General features: G+C 40.0%; 1 protein-coding gene across 2 annotated transcripts; it reads left to right on the top strand.

Annotated features, from left to right (window-relative positions):
- The first annotated feature begins 637 nt into the window (after positions 1–637).
- Positions 638–26,962, top strand: LOC147173337 (metal transporter CNNM4-like). 2 transcript variants are annotated; one of them, XM_086075104.1, is made up of 10 exons: positions 638–1,245; positions 3,645–4,491; positions 12,558–12,701; positions 12,778–12,912; positions 14,055–14,224; positions 17,808–17,904; positions 18,732–18,794; positions 20,894–20,950; positions 22,749–22,930; positions 23,011–26,962. In XM_086075104.1, exons 1-10 carry the CDS (start codon positions 652–654, stop codon positions 23,254–23,256), a joined length of 2,535 nt encoding a protein of 844 aa, XP_085931230.1. In that variant the 5' UTR covers positions 638–651; the 3' UTR covers positions 23,257–26,962. The 2 variants fall into 2 exon arrangements, with proteins under 2 accessions (XP_085931230.1, XP_085931229.1); XM_086075103.1 differs by lacking the exons at positions 18,732–18,794; positions 20,894–20,950.
- Positions 26,963–27,521: the final 559 nt, after the last annotated feature.

Genomic DNA, 27,521 nt, shown 5'->3' with positions numbered 1-27,521 from the left:
AAAATATCTTAAATGCACTAAAAGTTTGTTGAAGGTGCTGGGCCGTTTAACATGGTGATGTAACGTCATGTGTACGAACTTACAAATGCAATGAATAAAGATTTATTTCATTCAGGCAGTTAAATAATTCTGTCATTCAAATACCTGAAACGCAACGATTGTATATATATATATTTTCCCTTTCATCCAGCAAACTTTGCATTGTGAGGGCGAGCGTGCCTAATACTATTATTCGGAAAAAAACCTGTATTATTGTGATTTTTTTTATAGCAGTGACGTTTATGGGAAATATGGAAATAGTAAAATCACAAAACGATCTTTAATATATAAGCACTAAAAGTTTGTAGATAATGGCGCAGGGGCTGAAATGACATTTAATACGGTCATTTTAGAAAAATCATGAATACAATTTTTTTATGTAGTTTATAATGGTTTTATTTTACAAGGAAGTAAAATGTCGCGATTTACATGAAGGCACGAAGTCAAATCGGTTTGAAAACAAAAACTTCACCAGGAGGGCGGCTGCCGCGGCTCGGTCAAGGTTGTCGTGATGACGTCGAGGCAGCCTATTGGCCGGCTTCAAGATATTTAAATGAGCAAACGATCAGGATGACGTCAGTTCCCCCGCTCCCCCTCCCTCCCCTGACACGGATGACAGTGAGCGAAACAAACATGGCGACGGCGTCGAGCGGACGCGGGTTTCTGAGAACTTTACTGCTCTTTGCCCACCTTGCGGCGAGCGTCCCGGTCGAGGCGGCGCTGGCCGAGCCGCCGGCCGCCACGCGGATCCTCGGCATGCGGCTAGAGCGCAGCGACATGCCGGCCGGGACCACCGAGCGCGGCGTGATCCAGGTAACCGAGGGCAGCGACATCCTGGTCCGGTTCTACGGGCTCCACTTGTTCCCCAACAGCTCGGCGCTTGTCCGCTTCACGGAGCTGTACTCCAGCGAGGAGAAGGACGATGCCCACGGCGCCGTGGCGGTGGCGGTGGCTCTCAACCGGACGTGCCCGGAGGACAGCAAGGACCTGGTAGTGAAGGGCACCATGAACGTGAGTAACCACAACACCGCCGGACTGGCCAGCGTCACCGTCAAGCAGCTCCGCAAGAGCGAAGTGGTCAAGGTGTTCGCCCTGTGCGTGCGAGATCCCGTGGACCCCCCGGACACGTGGTCCCTGCTGGACGAGCGGGACGGCCGGGTGCGGGTGGTGGAGGTCAAGAAGTCCCTGCTCCCCGTGTGGCTTGAGGTGAATCAGAGGTGGTAAAAGTACAGTACAGATACATGTCCAAAAACGAAAACACAAAAGACTGGTAAAAGTACTAATTCAATTATGTAAAAGTTAAAAAGCACCAATTCTGAAATGTACTTGAGTACAAAATCAAGAAGTGCAAATGTGTGTGTGTGTGTGTGTGTGTGTGTGTGTATATACTATATATATATGTATATATATATTTGTTTGCCGTACTTGGCACAATGAAAAAACTTAAAGTGCTCACAATGTCAAGTTTATTTGCGTACATAGTCTTTTTTCACAAAGATCTTACAAAAATAGGTGACATCCCCTGGTCCAGGAAAACTCAGAGAAAACCCATTTAGAAGAAAAAAAACTAAAAAAATCTTGAAAGTTTCACAGAAGAGGGTCCTCTTTGAGGATAACCATAAAATGAATACAGAGTAGACAATATTTATGACATGACAGGATACTGTACAATGTTGGAATTTAATTAACTGAAGCGATGCATGTGGACTTCTCCAGTGAAGAGGTTCTCCTCAGAACCTGATCGGGTCGGGTCGGGTCGATGCAGAATCCTCCACAGTAACGGCTGTGTGGAAGTGGTCCTCTGCAGGTCCTTAGTCGGTCGATGCAGAATCCTTATAGCATCATACAAAAACAAACAATTCTCTTAAATAAGGCCATCTATCTTGTTTCTGTTGCGCCCTCGTTTCACATTGTTCCATGTCGCTATTGTTACTGCTTTTATTTACATCTTTTTTGGGTCGTTTGTGGCGGTTGAAAAAACAACAACAAGCCAACTATGACAAAGAAAGAAGTAGAAAGTATTATTACTCACAAGTTGTGAATATTCAGCTTTTTAGCTCAAATTGACAGGATGAACCTAAAATGCAGTAAAACCTCGACAGCTAAACTTCATTGAGAGCTTCTCTTAACTTTTTGAATGCACTTTCCAACTGATGACGCTTTTAGTTCTTTAGCAAAGTTTGCTGTTCTCCAACAACAACAAATGGTCTTAATTTCCAAGGACGTTCATTTTTATGCCTTTCTGTGAGTCTTCGGTGTATCTGTTGCAACCTGCTGATAACACTCTGTAATGCTCGAAGTCCCGGTGCACACATCAAGACAATCCTGCTCTTTTTGCCGTAGTTTTGCCCCTTCCTGACCAAGGACATCAAATCTTATGTCTTGCATGGTTGTCCTATAAGATTAATTCATCCTTATGTCATGTTAATTGCGGATTAGTCTTGATAATAGGATCCAAAACGAGTCGAGAAATAAATGGAGGTGACTTCAAAAGTTTACAGAAGGTCAAAGTTCAGTTCACCTGTAAATGTTAGTGCAGTTTAAGTTCATTCTGAAATGTCACCCCGGTGTACTTGCTTTCAAAAGTAAGGAGTAAAAGTAAAAAGTCGTCAGAAAATCGAATACTCTTGTAATGTCACTATCAAATATTTTTAGAATCGATTAATCTATCCATTATTCAATCGATTATTCGACTAATTGGATTCATTTTAATTTTGCATGAGAGTGTATTTCAAAAGCATTTTTCCCCCGATTTCTTTGTATTAACCAGTGATTGGTGTTTATTTCGTAATTCTTATTTTTATAGTGATTAAAAAAAACAGGGATTGATGTTTTACTATGTTAGCGGTTCTGTCATTGTTTTCCAAAGTAAAAACAGATGTTTGCAAATGTTTTATTTTAATTAAACACAGTCTTCTTTCATGAAGGACTACAGAAATCACTTTATCAATTACTGTTGATATGCTGAAATCAGAAAATTTAGACAATTTTAAATTAAAAAAATGGCTCCAAATGATTACTTGATTAGTAAAATAGTTGTCAATAAATATGATAATTGATTACTTGTCGATGAATCCTCAAGATAGCTGAAAATGTACTTGACTCATTCAAAGATTAAGATGAAGCAACTCCCTTCGCTCCTGGCTGTTTTACTGGATTTTGACAGATTTTGCAAGGCCCACAGACTATTCAGTTCTACTGCTATAAAAACATGGAACCTACCAAAAGAAAGATTAGAGTCTCTTCTTTCATCAGAAAAAATATATTTCTATCCGTTTCTGTTTGGCAGCAATTAGAATATAGCTAAGTTTCATCATTATTCACAAATCTGTTTAAAACAATGGGAAAAAGAACTTTTTGCAACATGGCCCTGGGTGATCTCTTATGCTCTGCTGCCACCTGCTGGCCGTTTTTTGTAATAATTACCATTGTTGCATGCGTTCTCTTCAGTTCAGAGGCTGCATCAAAGCCTTCTGTATGCTCTAGCATAAAAAAAAAAAAAAGTATAAATAAGTTTTTTTGGGACCACGGTAATATTTAAAATCAAACGTATTTATATTTATAAGTAGAGTAACCGAGTACTTGTTTCCATGCCACCATTGCAGGTGATCCTCATCTCCTTCCTCCTGGTCCTGTCGGGTATGTTCAGCGGTCTGAACCTGGGCCTGATGGCTCTCGACCCCATGGAGCTGCGCATCGTGCAGAGTTGCGGCACGGAAAAGGAGAAGAAGTACGCCCGCAAGATCGAGCCCATCCGCCGCAAGGGCAACTACCTCCTGTGCTCGCTCCTCCTGGGCAACGTTCTGGTCAACACCACGGTCACCATCCTGCTGGACGACCTGACCAATTCGGGCGTGGGCGCGGTGGTGGCCTCCACGGTGGGCATCGTGATCTTCGGCGAGATCGTGCCCCAGGCGCTTTGCTCGCGCCACGGCCTGGCGGTGGGCGCCAACACCATCCTGGTCACCAAGCTGTTCATGCTGCTCACCTTCCCGCTGTCGTGGCCCATTAGCAAGCTGCTGGACTGCGTGCTAGGCCAGGAGATCGGCACGGTGTACAACCGCGAGAAGCTGGTGGAGATGCTGAAGGTGACGGAGCCCTACAACGATTTGGTGAAGGAGGAGCTCAACATGATCCAGGGGGCGCTGGAGCTGCGCACCAAGACGGTGGAGGACGTGATGACGCCGTTGAGCAACTGCTTCATGATCCTCAGCGACGCCGTGCTGGACTTCAACACCATGTCGGAGATCATGGAGAGCGGCTACACGCGCATCCCCGTCTACGAGGGCGAGCGCTCCAACATCGTGGACGTGCTCTTCGTCAAGGACTTGGCCTTCGTCGACCCGGACGACAGCACCACGCTCAAGACCATCACCAAGTTCTACAACCACCCCGTGCACTTTGTCTTCCATGACACCAAGCTGGACTCCATGCTGGAGGAGTTCAAAAAAGGTTGGTGGCAGGAAAATGTCTTACACGGTCAAATGCTGTCTGTGCTCGAGCTAGTGGATAGCGTTAGCCGTCTTTGTGGGTGTTTGGAAACTTGAACTTGCGCGGCCTTTCCAGGTTTTCATAAAATTGCCGACGTGAACCTTGAAGCGCGTGTGATCTCACAAGACGGCCACGTGGATTAAAACACAAGATTACTCCTGCAAAACAGGCCTTGCGACAATGCGCTGTTTCTTTACAAGAGCATGAGAAACAGAGCTTCTTTAGAATTTTATTATTTTCACTGCACACATTAGTCAGAGACGGATGTGGCAAAAGTACTCGCACTAGTGCTGTCACTATCGAATAGTTTTAGAATTGCTTAATCTATCGATTATTTCATCGACTAATCCGATTCATTTTAATTTGGCATTAAAGTGCATTACAAAAGCATTCTTTTCCCTGATTACTGTTTATTAACCGGTGATGTGGTGTTTATTTCGTACTTCCTATTTGTGTAATGATAAAACAAAAAAGGGGGATTGATGTTGTACTATGTTACCGGTTCAGTTGTTGTTTTCCAACGTAAAAACAGATGTTTATAATTGTCTTATTTTGATTAAACACAGAAGATAATCAGTCAACAATTGCTGTTGACATGCTGAAATCAGAGGATTTGGACAATTTTAAATTAAAAAAAATGGCTCCAAACGATTACTTGATAATAAAAATAGTTGTCAATTGACTTGATAATCGATGACTTGTTGATTAAACGATTCATTTTGGCAGCTCTAACTCACACTGTACTTGAAGTACCAATATTTTTGGGAAAAGTAGTGTTGATTCAATTTATGTACATGACATAAGTAAAGGTTAAAAAAAATGATACAGATCGAGGTTTACTTAAAACTGCCTTTTGTAACACTTTGGCCAAAAAGTGATGCTACTAGCTAGCTCCCTAAATGGTGAACAAGTACCATGGGAGCTAGCTAGCTAGCTAGAACCTGGGGCTTTTACTTTCTGGACCTGGATTTGCCACCTCTGAAAATAGATCTCACCTGTAATTTTTTTTTTTTTTTTTTAAACTCCACAACATGGCAACATCAATCAAAATATCAAATGTTGAACTTGTTACCTTAACCTGTCTAATTTTATTTATCAAGTTGTGCCATCATCCACACGAGACTATTTTTACAAAAAAGTTCAGATACATGTTTACAAGTGTAGGGAGTAAAAAGTAGTCACAAAAATACTCAAGTACCGACACCTGAAAAATCTACTAATACACGCACGCACGCACGCACACAAACAAATCGAGGCTTGTTCTCCACTTGTAACGAGGCTTACTCCTTTGACTTCTCTGCTCAGACATGCTCTTCCTCTTTGCCCTCCCTGTCGGACATCTTGTCTCGGGTCTCCGTTAAAAGTGGGGGCTGTGGCGACGTTGGTGGTTCAGAGGAGTCTCTTCCTGTCGTGTGTCACTGTGATTGCTGCTGCTGCTGCTGCTGCTGCTGCTGCTGCTGCTGCTGCTGTTGTTGTTGAGTGTGAAGTGGCGGCGGGCCAACAAAAAGCTCTGCGGTGCATCTCGGGCTGGCGTGGCGGGAGGGATTGTGTATGGACACATGAAATACAAAAAGAAGTCAGAGTGGTGTTGCCGCCCTGAGTTGTGAGTTTCATTCATTGCGCGACCATGCTTTGTAGTCAAAACACTTGTTTGTCAAATCAATTTTCCCCGTTGAAATGGTTGAATTACCATTGATGTATTCTAGCCGCCCAAACTCAAAGTAGTTGAACAGGGGTGTGTAGACTTTTTCTATCCATGCATATGCTCATACATACAGGCATGTGTTCCATCTGATCTATAGGAACAATGAGATTAAAAAAAAAAGCAAAATGTAGTTTTGTATTACATCGAAGGTATGGAGGACCAAAACTAAAAATAATTAAATGACAAAATAAATTTTAAAAAATGACTAAAAGTGAAAATAAAAGCGGATCTAAAAAAATTTGTTAGAAAATATACATACATGGAAATAAAAACAACAAAATATAAAAATGTCCCTAAATTTAATAAAAGTAAAAATAAAAAAGCGAGATTATAAAAATAAATACAAAAATAAACATATAAAAACGCTGTGCTCTCACATTTATTTATCTCATGCTGCATACGCTCTGTCAGGTCGAAATTTTATTCAAATGAGGAGGTGGGCCTAAGCACGTCACAACTTGCGACTTGAGTTGCTAGACAACAAGTCGAGGTGACAGTGGACAAGATAGTCGTCCATTGCTGGAGCTCTCCAATGCAATCCGGCGAGACTTCCTTGTTTGCCGAGTCGCTCAGTCGACTACTGACAGGAAATTATCAAACATGGAGTCAAACCCAAGACAATACTTAGGACCGCCCCCTCATTAGAATAACATTTCGACCTGTCAGAGCATCTGCAGCATGAAATAAATAAATGTGAGAGCAGAGCATTTTTATTTATGGATTTCTATTCTATATATATATATATATATATATATATATATTCTTGTATTTATTTCAACATTCATTTTTATATTTTGAATCTCTTTTTTTTTTTTAAATGTTGTTTTTATTTCCATTTATATTTAATTTTTTGGGGTTTAATTTTTGAATTATATTTTTTATATCAGTTTTCATTTATTTATTTTTTATTTGGTCAGTTTTGGTCCTCTGAAAATTCTTACTTGCCTGTCAAAACGGTCAGTCCGCTCATCCGCTGCGTGATTGACAGGTAGCCCTGCCAGAGTCCCAAGTTCCATGCTCTGTTGCTCGGCATCCGTTACCGCGGTGACTGCGTCCAACGCAAAGGCATCTGCTTAGGAGTTCAGAACTGCCAGGTGACCTTTTTGAGATGGCGACGTCCCGCTATTAGTCGTTATGAAAACTTAATGGCGCCGGTAGGAAGTAGCAGCGGGAGACGCGGAAGCCCAAGCGATGCAACCGCCGAATGGAAGGTCATCCAGTAACGATATGGATGCCAAAAGTGAGCAATCAAATTGATGCCATTCGAGTCTTGAGTTCAATGAGTATCAAAACGTCAGCGTCGCTGATCTGCTTGACGCGTTTCACAAAAAGGTCATTTTCTCCGCTTTTTGGTCAGTAGCCGGTGTTTTTGCAGAAATCAATCAATGTTCAACTGATCATTACTAGATAATTGGGGGGGGGGGAGCTAGGAAAAGAGGAGAGAAAAAACTATTAGTCAAGGTTATTTTGAATAACATCCATGTTTGCTTATTTTCATGCGAAGAGCGTAAAATAAGAAATCGGAATTTCATGAAATAAATTGGCAATTTTATTTTAAGGCCATGTTTCCCAGGACAAAATAAAGTTATTATAAATATGAGTCAGTTTGACCTCAGAGTAGATTAATTTAATTGTATTTCCATTACTTCCCATGGGGGCAAAATTTTGCTGACATGATCACTTTTGGTGGTCTCCAAGCAGATGGTGGTCACCCTTTGCGGCTACGTTGTTTCGATCCCACGGGTCTTTATGGAAAAAGGTTTAAAGGTGTAATTTAAGTCCAGAAACAGCTTGTGGTGGTTATTAAAGCGCCTCAAAGTCAGCGGGTGTCATTGTGAAAACACACACAAAGGCGAGTGAAGCCTTTTGAGGCGAGAGTCAACAGGCTGTCACATGATCTCTCTCAGCCCCGTGACTCGGAAAGTTGAGGCGTATTTGAGCGTTAGGAAACTAAAACATCATTACCAATGCGATAAATGCCATTACGTTTATATAAATGAAATTTTATTGAATCATTATTCCATGACTAACTAAAATGGTCTTTAAAAAATGCAACAAAATTTTAATTATAAAAAATTAACTTACGTTAAATAAATACAATTTTATTATCAAATTAATTGTCTTTAAATATAATAATGAGTCATTAAATACTTTAAATTCCATTAAAAAATTATTCACACTAAATAAATGAAAATACTAATAATAATAATAATAAGTACAAAAAAATTACATCATAAATTAATTACTTGAAGTATTGAAAATTAGTCAATACATTAAATGAATGCATATAATGGCATAAAAATTTATAATTCAATTGAGTTAATTTTTGAAAAAATATATAATAAAAATGATTATGAAAAATTACACAAATTAACAATTAACATGAAATTATATGATATTAATGGACAATTCAACATAATTTTCACATTTTAATTCATTAATTAACTAATTGATTCAGTTATGTAATAGTAATATTCAAAAGGCTTTATTAGCCCTCCAAATAATATTGCCATATATATTTTGTGTGCCTGCGTTATTCAAATAACTCAAGTCGAATGTTTGTCTTTGGCGGGGCTTTTTTTTTGTTCTTTTCTTCAATCATTTCCCAACCGCTCACTTTGTCAAGAGTCCTGACAGCTTGTCCTCTGTCACCTTTGTACCTTGACACCAACACGCACGTGCACGCTGACATCTAATCTCTTAGCAACTTGATGCTAATCGTAGCCAGTGACCTCTGCGGCAGTCTTAAAAAAATAAATAAATAAGTAAACGCTTTTAAAGGGTCTTTTTTTTTTTTCCTTTTTCCTTTTTCTACATGCTGTGAGCCAACTCTGAACTGATGACCTCATACAGGAACACCTGAAACTCAACTCTAGCTTTTTTGTAAAGCAGGCGTGTCGCCTTTTGTGTGCGCTAACTATCAGGGGAGAGAATGTATCCACACGCTAAACCGCTAATTAGCCTTATGTGAAGGAGGAAAAGACGGGAACGCCACGAAGAGTGTGATTTTATGTTTCCCTGTCTTCAAAGGAACATTGCAGAAAGTCATATACAGCTTTCTCTGTGCTGGTTGCTCAGTACAACATGGCTAACGGATGATAAAATGATCATAGAGCAATAAATGTGCAATAATAAACAGGAAATGGAACCTATGGTGATGTAGGAAAGGGTGATCGGTACAAGCATGAGCAGTTCAATTCAATACTACTATAAGATAACCAAGCGGTTGCTAATGTGACTAGCATGATGCTAAAAAGCATAGGCCTATTAGCATTAGCTGAACTACATTGCCCCCCCCCCCCACTTTCACATAACAACATAAACCAGTATACACTGTCTGCGTTAGCTTCTGCCACCTAGCATGACCACAGCGCAGCACACCATTTACATTAGCATTAGCCAGATAGCCACAGCACATATCCAGTTAGTTTGCGTGTGTAATAAATAAGAATGACTACAGAGGCTGTGTCATGTCAGGTGGGCTGTATGTTAGCATCATGCTACGCTAATGCTTGAGCGTGTGGGTGGGTGTCGTCTACGACACACTATATCTGTGCCAGTTGGCCTCTGGTTAGGTGGTGGAAAACACATGGCAATTAAAGTAAGACTGCGACTAGTTTATACATGTTAACTCATGTAAGGGAGGAGAAACGAATATGAAGTTAAAGCATAATGTAATTATAAACCTTTTTCAGGGCTGTCAATGAATCACAAATGTTCGCTTTTTTTGCAACTGTGTGTACACATTCCTAGAACTTGATTACATTTGGAGTTGAGCTTGTGAAATTTGTAGGTATGAATGCATCCACCTGTGTCGTATCATTAGAGGTTCTTGCTTAAGAACAACTTTGCTTGAATACGGAACTGCCGTGTGTGTGTGTGTGTGTGGAATGTCAGAGCCGTGCTGCGGCTCTTGTTTGGCGACAAACCTTGTAGCTTCCTGCCAGAAAGTGAGCCGGCGCAAACGGTGGCTGCATCAGCAGCAGGAGGGTGACTTTGACTTTGTGTACTCAGCTGACACATGCTCACAACGCCAGGCCTGTTCTTGGAGAGCATCTTTGTCTGTGTGCGTGTGTGTGTGTGTGTGTGTGTGTGTGTGTGTGTGTGTGTGTGTGTGTGTGTGTGTGTGTGTGTGTGTGTGTGTGTGTGTGTGTGTGTGTGTGTGTGTGTGTGTGTGTGTGTGTGTGTGTGTGTGTGTGTGTGTGTGTGTGTGTGTGTGTGTGTGTGTGTGTGTGTGTGTGTGTGTGTGTGTGTGTGTGTGTGTGTGTGTGTGTGTGTGTGTGTGTGTGTGTGTGTGTGTGTGTGTGTGTGTGTGTGTGTGTGTGTGTCTCCGTATATGCGTGTAACTGTGTTAATTTGTACATTTGTGTGTATACGTAAGCTCAAGTGACTCTCCAGTCATCTGGGGTAAGAGTTTGTTCCCCGGGGCTCTGCCATTTTTGAAATATTGACTCAACAAATACACCCACACACAGCGAGTTCCTTTTGGATTACACGTTGCCTCTATTTCCGTCTGGACGGCGATCCACAAGGGCTTTTGATCACAAGTGGCAGGCCTATGGCGGAAGGCTAGCACCAGAAGCTAACCTAGTCAGTGGTCCCCAACCTTTTTTTTCTTTTTTTTCACCATTGAACGGTTCATACAAGTCCACAACTTGCGCGGACCGGCAACCCAGTGGGTTTGCGGAGGGGGGGATGCGTGGGATGCGTGGGATGCGTGGAATGCGTGGCTGTACGGCGGCTGATTAATAAAAGGCTACAACAACAAACGTAAATCCACCATGTATTTGTATGTACCTGTACTAGCAGCACAAACACCATAACAAAGGTAACAACAACGCTTTTCATATGGTGAGGTCACTATGGTAATGCTTATTTATGAATGATACGAGCAACACAAAAACTAGAGTATTTTGTAGATATAATGATAAATGTGAAGCCACATTTTTATGTAACTATATTAGCAACATGAAAAAGCTGCCCTGCCAATGGTTCACAGCATTCAAGGTCCAATAGGATATCTTGGCTTTCCATGCAGTGAACATGTCACACATCGGGGAATGTTGTGCACAAGCAAGACACAAGATGCTGCAGCCAAAGTCCTATAATGTGTTGGAAATAATGTACTTGCCGATGCCACTGTTTAAATGCGGTATCTGGGTATCTATTTGAAGGAAAAAAACACTCCTGAAGTCTGCTAACTTCCTGTTAGCATTTGAATGGGATCTTCCCTTCACCTTTAGCATTAGCACTAGGCTAGAGATGTTTTAAAAACGAAGCATGTTTTGTAATCAAATATACATTGGATGTAATTCTTACTGTCGTGTGTTTAGTTTTACTGTTACCTCCAACTGGGGTGTCATTAAACCGCTTAAAGGATGTTTAGGGACAACAGAATAACCAGAATAACATACGCTACACACTTGCTAATTGCTAATGCGACGCAAACACAATGGTGCAGTCAGGGTACTTTCTCTACGTCGGCAACTTCTGTTTTATTCTATGATAACATTTTAAGGGGAAAATAATCAGCCATTTGGCCCCATTGGTTGATTGTTTTGGCCGATGTTTGAAGGGCAATAATCGTCCGATTATAATCGGGGGAGATTTAATCGGTCGGTCCCTAGCCAGAAGAGCATTGCAAGTACCGCTACATTGAAATGAAGCCAGGTATCGGCCCAAAACGATATGGTATCGGTACTCGCACATCCCTACATAAAATCATCGTATTTAAAAAAAATATCTGAATTGTATGTGTAATTTGAGTTATACCCTGCTGTGTGAACGTTGCCTAATTGTGTGTGTAAAATGTGTGCATAAGTAAATAATTGTTCAGTTGTGTGCGTCGGTCAAAGTCTGTATGTAAAGATGGCTTGTACACATTAACCTTGCCTGATGGCTTATTATTAGACATTAGTCACGTGGTAGGAACCCCTATCGATTGTCGATTGATGGATGCCCAGTTTGTGCGTTTTACAGGAAAGCTTCTTTGATGAGTTCTTTATTTTGCATGAATAATTCATTTGAAGAGTAAACGCCGCTGCCAAGGCTTCTATCGAGGCCTGGATCAGGTGGTAAAATGTTTTTTTTGTGTGTGTGTGTGTGTTGCAAATAAAAACATGGATGAATGTAAACATTTAACACGGATAGCGCACTACCTTTTCATATCAAATGACAAGTGCGTCGCAGCCAGCTAGCGTGCTAAGCTAACACAGCCGGCTCATCCTTTTGATCGTTCTTTTGAAGAAAAAAAAAAAAAAAGTCGCAGAAAATCCAAAGTATTTCCGTTCACAAAAAGTTACTTTTTGTATGCCTGCATTAGGCAAGTCCCACCTGGCCATCGTGCAGAAGGTGAACAACGAGGGCGAGGGTGACCCCTTCTATGAGGTTCTGGGCCTGGTCACGCTGGAGGACGTGATTGAGGAGATCATCAAGTCGGAGATTCTGGACGAATCGGACCAGTACAGTGAGTCACCATTCATGTTATCAACATCGTAGCATTTAACCAGTGGCTAATTTTGTGGTCTCGTTTGTTGCCTCAGCTGACAACCGAAACAGGAAGAAGGTGGCGCCCAACAAGAACAAGAGGGACTTCTCAGCCTTCAAGCATGAGGGCGAGTCCAAGGTGAAGATCTCTCCTCAGTTGCTGCTGGCAGCGCACCGCTTCCTGGCTACAGGTGAGAAATATTGAAATAGTCATTTTGGTGCTATGATAAGGATGAACAAAAAAGTATCACTGTATTAAATTTACAGCTCCTCAGTGTCCTTTTTTGAAAAATAGGACGATGTTTATTATTATTATTATATTTAATATATTTATTTTGGGGGCAGGGGGTGGAGTTAAGACAATCCTCAAATAGGGAGGCATGTGTGGCCCCAGGGAATGCTTTTTGTCTTCTTTTTTTCCCCTCCTACTTGAATAAAGTTTCATTGCACTTCCGCTACAGTAGGTGGCAGCGGCGATCTCATTGTCAAGAGTATTCACTCCTCTGCAGAGATATACGGAAGTCGATTAGGGCCAGTGAAGAGAAAAAAAAGGTTGGCAGAATTCTGACTTTAATCTCAGAATTATGACTTTAAAGTGAAAATGCTGATTTAAATCAGAATTCTGAGATTAAAGTGAAAATTCCGAGAATAAAGTCAGAATTGTCACTTGAGATTAAAGTGAGAATTCCGCAGAGCAAAAAGGCATCTGTGTAAATATGCTGGAGTAAACTGAGTTGCTCTCACTCGTATGCCACCTCCTTCTGTTCAGTGCTGTGTGTAACTGCTGTCGACTTCTCATATCCGCTCATGTTGCATCATAGCTGCGCTTTCCAGAGTGCTATTTTGTGTCTCCACTTGTAAAGCCGTTACGACAAACGCATGTTTGCCTTACGTGGTGATGGATTCCTTCACAATTGTGTTTGCAGGGCCGGCCGTTTCTTTGTTTGTGGCTTGGGTGCGGTCCGAGATGCCCTTGTCGCAATCTCATTCCGCTCCCCTCAGTTGTGTTTGCATTGCATGTGATAAGTTAACCATTATGTAATATGACGGTATCATATCGCCTGTGTGGCAGACCAATCACAGTCCGTGTAAGAAAGTCTTACGTTTCCAAAAGTAGACAACTAATGTACAGACACTGAGGAATTGGAGTCAACTCTGTTGCTAACCAAAACAGCAGTACCTGGAATTGTTCAGTGGCTAATTATTCAGCGTTGTCCACTTAAAACAAATGAACGTCTCCATCGAATAGACACCTCATAGTCGAAAATGTAATGATCTTTGTCGCTAACCAAAACAGCAGCTAACCCCACTTTCACGCTGCGTGTGTGCGCAGAGGTGGCCCTGTTCAACCCGACTCAGATATCTGACAAGGTGCTGCTGCGAATCCTGCGCCACCCCGACGTCATCCAGGAGATCAAGTTCAACGAGAGCGACAAGCGCTCACCGCATCACTACGTCTACCAGAGGGGGAAATCTGTCGACTTCTTCATACTCATACTGCAGGTACAACATGCCTACTTCATGTCTTAAGGGTCCGTGTGCCTCGTATGTGCCAAGTTGACATATTTAGTGGTCTGTGGGCCTTCAATGTAACATTTTCATATTTGCCTGCACATTTAATGTGCTAAAGGAGGGTTGCAATCTCGTGACTCAAATCAACTGGGGGTCAGGAAGTAGGGAACTATAAGCGTTGGGTAAGCCTGGACGTAGCCGATACGCTCTAAAAATAGTAAAATATGTCGGGTATAATCCTTACACTCTGAGGAAAAGAGATTTTTCCGAACTTCGTGTGTGGTTGGGTCAATGAACTCGGATCGAAAGAAGCAGTAAATGACTGCCGTCTTGTTTTTGCTCGGGTGAGTAAATGTGATTCAGAATCATTCTCTTTTCAACTCAAATGTACACAAACGTACCACTGCTATCAGGCTACAAGCTAGCTGGCTAACTGTTACGACTGGTCTTAAACGACTTAAACGGTCAAACGGAGACTCATCAGTCATGTATCTACGTCCTGTACTTATGGAGACGTCTTGTGAAGGAACCAATGCTTAAGTATAAGTATATTTTTCCATCGGTATGCTGTGGCCATCTTGGAAGGAGGACCTCAATTTAAGCTAATGTAGCTAGCATTGCTAAAAACAAAGACACAGCCACCTAGCATGGACACACGAGCTATAGAACAAATTCCAGATAGTAATATCACGGTGAGCTATGTTTCCAGTAATATCCCACCGGCCTGTTGAGAGTTTTATTCAGCTCTATAAGTAGTTTAATTACTGTAACCTTACCTTTTACAAAGTGATCACTGCATATACGACCGGCGTCCGATTTCAGACGAAGGTTTGTAATCCAAGTCTACCGTCTTTTTTTTGGTCATTTTTTTATTTTTATTCTCGCTTTTATGGGTTACTACTTTCGGGACGCGAAAGTAGCTTTTATTATTTTTCTCGATTAGACCGGTTGGTACAGCCATAAACGGCACAAAACTCAGGCACTTTCTCAGCTTTTTCATATGGGCAAATTACTTCTTGCCCCCCATCTGGGGTTGGGCCGCTTGTGGTGACGTCACATGAAACCCACCTATATGTACACCATATCTAATGGTCCATGTGCCTCTAAATAACTATTTTAATCATATTTCATGGTTTGTGCCCTATTACTATACCATTTATAACCATATTTAATGACTTTGTGCTCCTCTGATGTGCCATATTTACACCATATTTGATGGTTTGTGTGCCTCTATTATACATACAGAAATGTCTGTATGCCACATGTAATGGTTTGTGCTATGACCCGACCAATATGGATTTTTTTAGGCTGATGTCAAATTTGGATATTTGGCAGAATAAAATTGTGATAATGGATTATATAACTAACTATAAAGTAGTACGGCTGGGTTTTAATTTTTTATTTTTTTATTTTCTGTTCACATGAATTTAAAAGTATTTTCTTACTTTTATGAAAGACCTGACTTATTGCACTTAAAGACCATTCAGAATCTTTTTAATTTACATTTACAATTATTGAATTAGAATTATGAGAATATTTTCATATCATCCTTGCTGAGGTCAATGTTTGTAACACTTAAGTGAGTCTCACACTTTCATTAATAAACAAAATCATTTAACGAGTTACTGCCTCTGCTAAATTTAATTTGGAATTTAATGTTTGCATAGTTTTTATCATGTCCTTGGTATTTAAGAAAAATTGATGTTCCAAAATTAATCACTATAAAATTGAATTGAAATCGTGGAGAAAAACGTTGGGTGTACTGTCCTAAATTGCGAATCTTCACTTTTCTGTTGCATCGACAAAAGAGACAACCTTACTTTGCTTATTGGGAAACATCTGTGGGAATGTTTTCTGTTTGTGTGCATTTTTCCTGTAGTGAGTGATGTGTCCAGTGTGATTCATATAAGACGTTCACTGCTTGCACCATATTTTCCCAGTCATTAGTCTTGTCAGAATTGTCAACATTAAGCAAAGTCTTATATGTCTTATGCTGTGTAAAGTTAAAGCTGTCATATTCTGTTTCTACTGTTTTTGTTGACCTGATAGGAGAGGATTAGGGCCAGTGAAGAGGGGAAAAAAAGTCTGGCAGGATTCTGACTTTATTCTCAGAATTCTGACTTTGAAGTGAGAATTCTCACTTTAATCTCAGAATTGTGACTATTAAGTGAAAATTCTCACTTTAAAGTCAGAATCCTCTTCCGTAGATTCTCATCAGGAGTCGCTATTGACCAACATTTTTTTCAACAGAAGACTTTAGCTTGCCGTTTAGCTGCCATATGCTTGTCACTTGAGACCTAAAGATCCAGTTTTTAAATATGTTTGAGTTTGAGTCTGTTGTTGGTGATGATATAGACTGCTACTGCTAAATGCTTAGCTGCCGTTTTCTTGTCACATGTGAACAAATGGTAGAGTACGTGAGTGAGCTAGTCACAAAGCACAGGTTAGCAACTCCCACACACACACACACACACACACACACACACACACACACACACACACACACACACACACACACACACACACAAATTGTAGTCCGTGATGGATGGTCACTTGACTCACTTTTCTGGTGAGTCATTAAACACTGCTTTTGAACTTTGGCCACCCACAGAAAAAAAGTTGCGGCCCTGCGTGCCGTTTTGAGGCTCGGGTAGGGGGTGATGCGAGAGCTTATGGGACACACCCCCAGGCCAAATATTCCACCTTGTCACATGGTTCATACATTCCCTGGTGGATGGAATGATAATGATTGTCAGTTCAAATTGGGAATGGTACAATGATGAGCACGCCAGGCAACAAGTGGGCGAGCCATATAAAGACCCAGATGCGCAAGGAATGTTACGATCCGCTTGCATTGGGGTCAGGTGGGGCAGTCGCCCAGCAGTGTGTGGCGGGTGTGCCGTTAATGTACTATGTTTACAATACATCATATTTGAAGGTCTGTGCACCTCTAATGCATGTGTACATTATATTTGATAGTATGTGCATCTTAAATGACACCCTGTTGAACCAGGTTTGTGCGCTTCTGCTAATGTACCATATTTACACCATATGTAATGTGCACCTCTAAGGTCCCACGTGTACAAGTGTCCTGTTGTTGTTGCTGCATTTCACACATTCTTCACTGGACTGTGCAGACAAACAAGCCAGAGGCCTCCTTAGCTTCCATCATCAACAACCGATCAGCCACCGACCCCCCCCCCCCCCCCACACACACACACCCACCCCTCACCCCTCAAATAGAATTTGGTCATGTGACTCAGATGTTGCGCGTCAACTTGTGTAGTTTTGACTGCACTGACTCCTGTTGGTCAAACTCTGTCACTACAACACCTGTCACTTTTTTCCTTTGACCCACTTGAATGTTATATATTTTTATGCTGACCCCTGCTGGCCAAACTCTGTAACTACACGAACTCACTTCTTTTTTTTATCCATTCCATCAAAAACTTGAACGCTAGTATATATACAGTGTTCCCTCACATTTCACGGGTGATAAATTCCAAAATTGAAATCAAATAATCAGCCAAGACCATTTTATGTAATAAACAATCTGTTTTTCTGTCTTTATCAGGGCCGAGTGGAGGTGGAGGCGGGTAACGAGAACATGAAATTTGAAACGGGACCCTTCTCCTACTATGGCATCATGGCGCTGAGCGCTCCCATGCTGGGTGAGTAGCGCCAGACACAAACCCCCATCCCGACCCATCCCTCTCTTTCCCCATTTGTACCAGTTCCCTAGTAGGAGCTTGTCCAAGTAACCACCCTGGAATTCGCCATAAAAATGGCTGCTTCAAATCCAATTGGTCAACTTCTTGCTCAGATTCGGGCAGAGGTCAAAACATCTTTATCCACCTTCTTTAACCTTTTTTATTTATTTATGTGTTTATGTTTTTTTTGTTCCATTTATATTACTTTTTGTATTTCATTTTTGAATTATATTGTTTATATTTATTTTTATTTTCATTTATTTATTTATCTATGGCAGTTTTGTTTGTCCATAGCAAAATCTTTTATATTATGTTTTAGTCTGTTATTTGCAATGAATAAATTAACCAATTATTTCTTGAGATAAATAAACAAAATATAATTAACACATTTTGGTATAAAAAAAAAAGACTGATTAATGTAATAAATAAAATACTTTATTTTAAAATAATTTCTTTAGTGATTTGATCTTTGGCTCGGCCTTTAGTGTTACCTCGCTTTAACTTTATTGAATGCCCTCTCCGCCCCTTCTCTCTCTCTTTCTCTCTCTCTCTCTCTCTCTCCGTCTACATTTTCTCTTCCTCCCTCATCATTCCTTCCTGCAGGGTCATCAGGTTTCAAAGTATGAGACATTCTTCCATATCCTAACCACACACAATATGCTCACAGACCCTCAGAGGAGACCCAACCCCACCTTACTTTTTTTTGCATGTGCTCACCTTGTTTGTCTGTTGATGTAATGGCGTCCCCCACACACACCCCGGTCACCCTTTGTACTTTCTCCTCTCAGTGGCCGCCCCCCGTCCTCGCCTCCTCTCCTTTAAGAGGTTTTCTCTGTTTGCTCGGTTGCCAGGTAACCTTCGGCATGTCGGGGTCTCTTTAACACCGAGGGGAGGGGGGATTTATGATAGTATGGTCCTTACATTAGTAGACTGGCTCCTGATTGGGCTGGACGTGTACCCTAGAAAGTACTTGATATCTAGTCAAAGTAGCATTAGCAGCTAATGTAACAGTCTACATTGTTACTCACTGCTTTTTTTTGTCTAACAAGATCCAAATCAAAGTCCTATGTTCACAAAAAAGGCTGGTAGAAAATGGTGATGAGTTATATCAAGCTGATGGCAATAGGAACAAAAACAGGAAGTAGAAAGTAAAGAGAATAAATCCCACATTGCTGAAGCAAGTTTTAGCTATTGTCGGCTAGCTTTTGTCGCTAACGTAGCAGTCTGCCTTCACACACCACTCCTTCCTGACAAAACAAGAAGTAGAAAGCAACTACAAATAACACTAACATTGTTGAGCAAAGTTTCAGCAAAGCCTTCATTTAAAAGCATGTAGCTAGGAGCTACCGTAGCAGTGTTACAGTAACAATCATTGCGCCTAAAGCCCACAACAGCAGCCACAATACAGCCAATTCAAAGTTTTTTGTTTACAAAAAGTCGCTCAATACACGAAAACAGAAAGTGGATACTTGTGTACAGCATTGAAACAAAAACAGGAAATGGAAACCTACCAAAATAAAACCAACATTGCCAAACAAAGAATGAGGAAATGCTACTTTGAAAAAATGGTAACTTAACATCCTGTCAAGGTAATAGTAATGGAACAAATCAAAATCTTTTTTTACAAAAAAGATTTTTGATAACAAACACAAATAACAGGAAACTAGCAATGTCACCCGTGTTCTTAAGAAGGCTAACATGAGGAGCTAACGTAGCAGTTTACATCTTCAAATTCCTAACATCAGTCCTTACTTCACAAAAAGACAACATTGATGTTTTTTTGGGGGGTGGGTTTTAGCCCCTGTGATTCTAGTTTGTAGTACATTATAATACAAAGAGTATTCAACAATGCAGAATTTAACCCACTAACTCACTCAATATTCACTTGATGAACACTTGACATCCAGTAGGAAGCTTTACATGATGATTTTCCCTTTCCGGGACACTGGCCACTATAGTGGACAGCTATTCAAAAGTTCTCCTACATGAGAGAATCTTTAAAAATAAAATAACATTAAAAAAGTCCTGATGTAGATTATCATAATTTGCATGTAAGTGTTACAAAAAGTTCAAAATTAAAAAAAATTGGGGGGGGGGGGGTAAATTTAGATGTTCTATTTTTGTAACTTTTATTCAAAATATTATTTTATGTAAATGTAAAGCAATTCATTCATTTTTTAGGGGAACAATAATATGCAATGCTAAATGTATGATTTCGTTTTTTATTAGGTTTTGTGTTAAATTAATACCTGTTTTTTATTTGTTTATATATTCAATGTAATATTTTATTAATATTTGATTTAAATGTTAAGCAGGTCAAGATGATTTTTTTTTTTATAATAATAAAAAATATGTTATTTTAAATGTATAATTTAGTTATTTGAATAACACAAGTATTTCTTAATATTTCTATATTATAATTTGTTTGTGAATTTCAATAGAAGCAGTACAAGAGGGATTTTTTTTTAATTGTGATTCACCTATTTGCAGATTATTATTTTTTTACAATATTTTGGGGAAACGCTTATTGGTGGTACTTTATATCCAAGCTTATTCAATAATTTTGAGGGTTTCAAAGAATTTTTTTTTTAATTTATTTATTCACTGTAATTATAATGGGCCCTTGGTTTTTCATGGGTTTTGCTATTCATAGGCCGCGTCAGTCCTAAAAAAATTATTACAACATACGTTATTTAGTTAGATTAAAGAAAATAAAAATTGTGTGCTAAATTCCAAATAATTCTGAATAAATCCTTTGACAGCATTTTGACTTTTCCCTTAAGTTCCCTACTGGATGCGAGTAGGTTAACATAAGTCGTAAACAGCTAAGCGCTAACCACTAACTCACAAATGCTAACAGTCTAGGCTTAGTTTAGTTCATCTTATCTTAGCTTCACTGCCCGTAAAGAACCAAACTACAACATGCTAACGTTGAGGTTGCCGTGTGTAGGTAAAACGGTGTCCTATGACTCACTGAGGCCTCCTGCTGGACGACTCACGCTGACTGGTAATAGCTTGCGTGTTTGTGTGAGCCCGTTTGTGCATGACACAGTTTTGGTGTGACCCACTGGATGGTTAGTCATGAAACTGTGTGGGTGCGTGGGGGTGTGGGGGTGTGTGTGTGTGTGTGTGCGTGCTTGTGTTTTGAGGCGAGGTAGAAAATGAGCAAAGGAATTTTTGGGGAGGCCTCCAGGCCATTGTTGTATATGAATTAAAAGGTGGCTACATGGATGTTTGTTTGTGACTAATTGCGTGATTAAACGTCTGCTGGAAAGTTTTTCTTTTGGCTTCATGTCCGCGCGATAAAATGTTTGAAATGTGAAAAAGACTTTTAGACAATATAACCGCAGCGTGAACGGTGTTGCTCAACCTTTGTCGTGTGGCTGAAGTAATCGTCAAAATACATTAAATTAATTATTTAATTAGTAGTTTTCTGTGCATCTTTGGCAATTTTTGTTGTTATATATTTGTGTATTCATGTGTGATTTAAAAAAATATATATATACTTTAGTTATATAAGGAAATATATTTATATTTTTTAAACGACTCTTTTATCCATCTGACTTTTAGAAATTGATATAAAACAAAAATTGATTCACCATTAAGTGGAGGAAAACGGATAGATAATCAATAGAATATGAATCAAAAAGCCTAATGAATAAAAGTACAAATGATCGCATATGAGTTGAAATATGTTAAATAAAAACCGTTTCCAATGGAACGTGTGTGTTGACGTGTGCGTCAGTCAGCCGCTGTTGAGTCGCATGAGCACCGTTGGCATCGTTTGCGTCACAAACGGCCCTTTTTGTGTTTTGCACTTCTTTTTGTCATCATGCGCTTTTTGCACTTTCTTGTCCGTGTGTCAGAAGAGGGGGGGGACTCGAGTCCTCACCTGACCTTAGGCAGGCTTAAGTGGCCCGTTTTAGGATTTGGGACTTGTTTGACTGAAAGCTTATCTCAAGTTTAAGTTTAAACCCCAACTTGAAAGTCTTACCTGATGAAATGTGGTTTGAAACCATCGTCGTGGCTTCAAACGTGTATCGAACCCCCCTTAACTCGGACTCCAAATCCTTGTTTAAAATCCTGAACTGTTTCTTGATGCCTTAACTGTTGTTTGAAACACGGCCTTGGCTTTGAACCCCAATTTAACCTTAAGTCCGGCTTTGTAAACCTTACTTGAAATGTTGTTTAAACCCGTAGCCTGAACTTGAAACTATAATCTTTTCAATCCGCCATTAATAACACAACCCTAAGCCACACTTGAGTTCCTGAATTGAAACCCTATTTACCTTAACCCAAGGTTGAAACGGCGGTTTAAAATATTAACTTCAAACCGTAACCTTGTTTTTAAACCCCACTTTGAAACCCTAATCTCGGCTTGAACGCCTTACTTGAAACCTTAATCGTTGTTTGAAACCCTAACCAGGACTTGAACATTCAACTTCAAACCTTGGCTTGAAATAATAAGTTTAAAAATATTTTAATTAATAATTTGGTAAACGTTCAGTGGTGAGGGAGGGGGGTGGGTGGGTGGGGTTGTGGTGGTGGGGGGGGGGGGGGGACATGCTTTCCAAGTACGGGGCAGTCATTAATCACGCGTAAAAAAAAAAAATTGTGGCATTAAAGGAACTTTAAATTAACTCAAATTGAATGCACTAATTTTGACACCCCTATTAGTTGTTGTTTTTTTTCCCCTCTTTTTTTCTGGGACTTGCTTGGAACTTGACTCAAAATTAATTTGTCCTTATTTAGCCGCTTCGTACATGATCTGTATTTAACGCATTGGCGACCTGTCGCATTGGCAGAGTTCCGCTCACCGTCGCACATCAGCGGCCTGAACCGCACGTCGTCGCTGAGCGGCACCGACCGGGCCGAGTCGCTGTCGGTGAGCGGCAGCAACACTCAGCTCAGCAGCCAGCTCAACTGCTGCACCATCTACACGCCCGATTTCTACGTGCGGGCCCTCACCGACCTGCAGTTCGTCAAGGTGCGTCAGACCCCGTCGAAAAAGTCATTCGAAGGAAATCAAAACAAAAAGCGATCATGAAAACTCCCCAACTCTTCCAGATCACACGCTCGCAGTACCAGAACGGACTGATGGCGTCGCGTCTGGACAGCACGCCGCAGTCGCCCGAGAGCGTCCACCAGTCGCCCGCGGGTCCCGGGATCGACGCCTCCGACGTCACCCTGGCCGAGCTGGACTCCGCGGGCCCCACGGAGAACGGGCCCGACGAGACCACCCTGCTGCTCCTCAACCAGCGGAACTCGCCTCACGACGCCAACCACAATGGGCAGCTGGACAACAGTATCTGATGCCGCCTCCTCCTTTTTCCTTCCCTGCACGCTTGCACGCCGCCGCCGAAGAGACTCAGGGAGACTCACACCGCCACCCTGCAAAAAAAAAAAAAAAATCCAAATCGACCCTTATTCCATAGAGAGATTCAATGTTTGAGTGGTGGACGCGCGACTGCGCGTCACCATGGCGACAATCAGCGCGATGATGAATGTAGCGTTTCAATGGGTGGGTGTGTGTGGGTGTGTCACAGGAACCAAAAATAGGGACATGTCGCTTTAAGAGAACTTAATTTATTTTGTACTGAGAAAGATTGGGGCCACACTGGGGGGGGGGGAGGAAGAAACTTTGGATACGGTGTGAAAGAGACCGAGCTTAATTGCCACTAATAACGAAAATCTACATGTAGTTGATGGTAAATGCTTGTTGATGCCACAAGATGGCGACCAAGTGCTACTGTTCCATTAGACAGGAAGTTAATCTGCCTCTATGCGCGTGGGGGGGCGCATTAGTGTCACATCCCAAAAAGTAATAAGGAAAACTTTTTATTGCAATATGTATAAAATGAGAATATTACGCTTAAAAAAAGTCTTAGGTTGTTCTTTTACTGGAAATGAAATTGCATGATTTTACAAATATTCATATTAAAAAATGTCGTTTACGGAACATGCGCAAAAAGTTATCTACAGAAAATTTGAATATAATGAGAATAAAGTTAGATTTTTTTTTTTTTTTGTGGGAAAAAAATTAGGAGTAGTGAGTACAATACAAATAAAAAGTTTGGAATCCTTCAACCAAAAGTCATGAAAAATAGTATTTCATGCAGCTGCAAGTGGAAAAATCCATATAAAACATTTGTAATGCGTTGAGGATAAAGTTGCAAAAAAAATCTAATTGCACGCAAATATTTTTGGGGGCCAGATATAATTAAAGATTTTTCTTCCAAGATTTTTGTCATAGTATATATATATTTTTAATTCTTGCGATAATACGACCTTTTTCTCACAAGTTCCCAGCTTTGTTCTTGTAATATTTCAAATTAATATTTTTTTTACGAGGATAAAGTTGTTGTTTTTTTTGCCTTAAAATGGCATCTTTTTGGTATAACGCTACAATTTGTTTCCCGTAACGTTATGGCTGCTTTATTCTCACAATATTTCAAAAATAATATTAGAGTTTAATCCTCAGAAGGGAATTTACAAACAATTAGATTTTTTTCCCACCAGGTGTGTGACTATACTAAATTTTGACTTTATTTTTTTTTCTCTCATGCCTCAAGACTTTTTAGTGTCGGTTATTTATACAATTTCGTTGAATTTTTTTTGTCGCCATGTTACCGCTTCATTCTTACAAAATGTCAACTTAATATTAGAACTTAATTTGCGGAATAAGTCAAGTCTTGTAAAATTACAACTTTTTCATTAAACCTTTGTTCCTCTTTTTTTTCTGAAAAAAAAAAAAGTTAAATTGTCAGCAAATAATTAATCACAATCTTCAGACTTTATTCTTGTAGAAGTCCAACTTTTTCTGTCACAATGTTAGAATTCTATATAAATAAACTATTCTCTTTGTTTAAAAAAATAATAATCATACTCTATTCTCATAAAATAAAATTTTTGTCAAATTATTATGATGCCCTAATTAAAGGAAAAAGAAGAAGAAGGATGTTTTGGCTTAATATAACTCATCCTGTAAAATGCCCACTTTTTTTCTTTTTTTTTTAACTCCAAATTTTCCAGTGTGGCCTTAATCATCCTCTGTACTTTTGAAACAGTTCCGTGTATATTTGTTCTTACATGTACTGGGGAAAGGGGGATGTATTTTGTTGGTTTTGCCTCGATGATTGTTGTTGTTGTTGTTGTTTTTTGCGCTTTGTATTGGGTTTAATCATACGTGGGGAAACGTGTAGCACCGTTCAAAGCATGACACACTCCGACGTTGTTTATTTTACTGTAAATTACCATGTGAGCCTCTTAAAGGAACACACACTATTTTTTTTAATGCAGCATTTGTGCTTGTTTTTGTTATTTTTCAACTGTAATTTGTAAAAAGGATACTAATCTGAATAATAGCTTTCCTCGTTGAGACACTGACGGCAGAAGAATGCTGCTGGTCTACTTTACTTTTTTTTCTTTCTTTTTTTTTCACAGGTGAACATAACATGGTTGTGTATGCTCGCACGGCATTGTGGGAGTTTACTGTGAAAGTTTTTGTTGTTTTTAAACGTGACTAATGGTACGTTAAATTCCGGAGGGGGGGGGGGGGGTTAGTGGGAAGAGCAATTCTATTGGTTCCAAAACAGAAGGAAAATGGCTCGAACATTTTTGGAATATAGTCGTAATATTACAATATGTCAAGAAGAAGAAAAACATTGCCAAAAGTTGTGACTTTTTTTCTTGGGCATTTTTTTTTCTCTTTAGTCTTCTAATATTCTAAATTAAGTCTGGTAACTCTTATAAAATTACACTTTTTGGTGTAATATTAAATAATTTTCTTAAACTGTAATTGTGAATTAAAAAAAATAATTCATGTAAAATTAGCAATTTTATTTATGTAAAATTTTAAAATGTTATGTATATAAAATCAAATTACAAATTGTATTCTCATAAAATGATAAATTTTATTCTCTTAAAATGACAAATTTAGTTTTCATAAAATGCTTGCAATATTACGACTTTATTCTCCCAGGCCAAGTCAGAGTCTGTTCAATGTTGGTGAGGATCTGCATAAAAGTGTGCAAATACGTATTTTTTGGGGGTTGCCTCCCAAAATGACGACGGTACCACCTGCCTGTTGCGGACCGCTTGTGTTCATTCACCTTGGTGGTTCTTATGTGAATAGTATATGCCAAAGATTTTGGCGAGTCGCCCCAACGTCCCCCACTGCCGCCTGACATCCCCCACTTGGGGTTACTATGGAAACATTTTACATTTACTAAAACATCCCAATTAATGTATGACCTTGACATGTAATCCCTCCTCAAGTGTCACTTGACACAATTTTTGGGCTTCAGGGGAGCATTTTAAGGCGGCCCGCCATGTAATTCCAAACACATAAAGCTCTTTATGTATAATAAAAAAAAAAAAAGTTTTTAAAAAAGTTTGGTTGCGTCACAATTGTATCATACTTTTTTTTTTCTTTTCATTTTTGTTCCTCATTCGTTTTGGGAACATGAAATTATAGCTTTTTTGTGTTTATTCATGGATGCACTTTAATAAGGAAAGCAGTATTTCCCCAACCACCCAAAAAGATGCCAACAGTTTTAGATTTTTTTCTTTTTTATGTCGCAAAAAGGACTGTTCAAAATGAAACCGCTTTCAGTGACACTGGTCATTTTGTTGCCTTCAGCCTCTCGGGAACTCTGATTTTATTTTGTATTTTGTTGGACGCATGCATGCAATCGATCATTCAATCAGACTGGGCTTTAAGTTTATTCCGCGTGCCTGTCAATCAGTTCACTTTCTTGTTTTTTGTACCTCAAAACACTGTTAATGATCGCTGTTTTGTGCGCGTGCGTGTGTGTGTGTGCGCGCGTCGTTTTCCACACATCTAGGAGCGAGCGACGGAGGGAATGAACCTAAAAAAAGAAAAAAAATCGGTTCTTGCCGCTAACATAAAAACAAATCCCAAATGACAAAAAGGTTGTAAATAGTGTTTTATAATTTCTGTTCTAATGAGTTTTCATGATGAATGTTGTTCTTAATAAACCTGAGATCTATTTCTCTATTCGTGAGTGACCTTTGCTGTCTTATTGTGTGGTTTCAGTTTGTGATTCTCAAAGTGTGGCACTTTTCAATGTTCAAATACGGCATAATTGTACAGTGGATTAAATCGGGGGGGGGGGGGGGGGTTAAGTTTTTCACTGCAGTTTTTGTCATACATATAGTTATCGTATTTTATTCTGTGCATTTAATCCTACTGAATTGCCACTCAAATAAGGCACGTGTCAGCCAAAGTCTATTTGGGAGGCACCATTGGTGACGTCGTCATCCTAACTGATTTTTTGTAATCGGTGTGCGTGGGTTTGAACCAATTATAAAGCTCTTTCATCATCAGCCTTTTTATTATTTACTGCAAGACCGGTTTGACTCCAAAAAATCCCAACTCGTGTAAGAATTTGCAATGTATCCAAAAAGTAAAAACAAAAAGTCCTTTCACTTCCTGGTCCTGGCTCCGCCCCCGCGTGTACGTGCTCTTGCTGCAACACGCCCGACATGGAACGCCAAACAAATTCTCTCGTCAACTTTTATGGCTGAAAGGAAAATTGACTTATTACTTCACTTAT

This window comes from Leptonotus elevatus, chromosome 5, assembly GCF_054856555.1.
Source record: "Leptonotus elevatus isolate MCC_2025b chromosome 5, RoL_Lele_1.0, whole genome shotgun sequence".
Classification (NCBI taxonomy): domain Eukaryota; kingdom Metazoa; phylum Chordata; class Actinopteri; order Syngnathiformes; family Syngnathidae; genus Leptonotus; species Leptonotus elevatus.
This window is presented reverse-complemented; position numbering and strand designations above follow the sequence as displayed.

Coding starts and splice junctions, on each gene's coding strand:
- LOC147173337 (XM_086075104.1), top strand. CDS start 652: ATGACAGTGAGCGAAACAAACATGGCGACGGCGTCGAGCGGACGCGGG. Junction 4,492..12,557: donor GCTGGAGGAGTTCAAAAAAG/GTTGGTGGCAGG, acceptor TGCCTGCATTAG/GCAAGTCCCACCTGGCCATC. Junction 18,795..20,893: donor TCTGTTTGCTCGGTTGCCAG/GTAACCTTCGGC, acceptor TGCCGTGTGTAG/GTAAAACGGTGTCCTATGAC.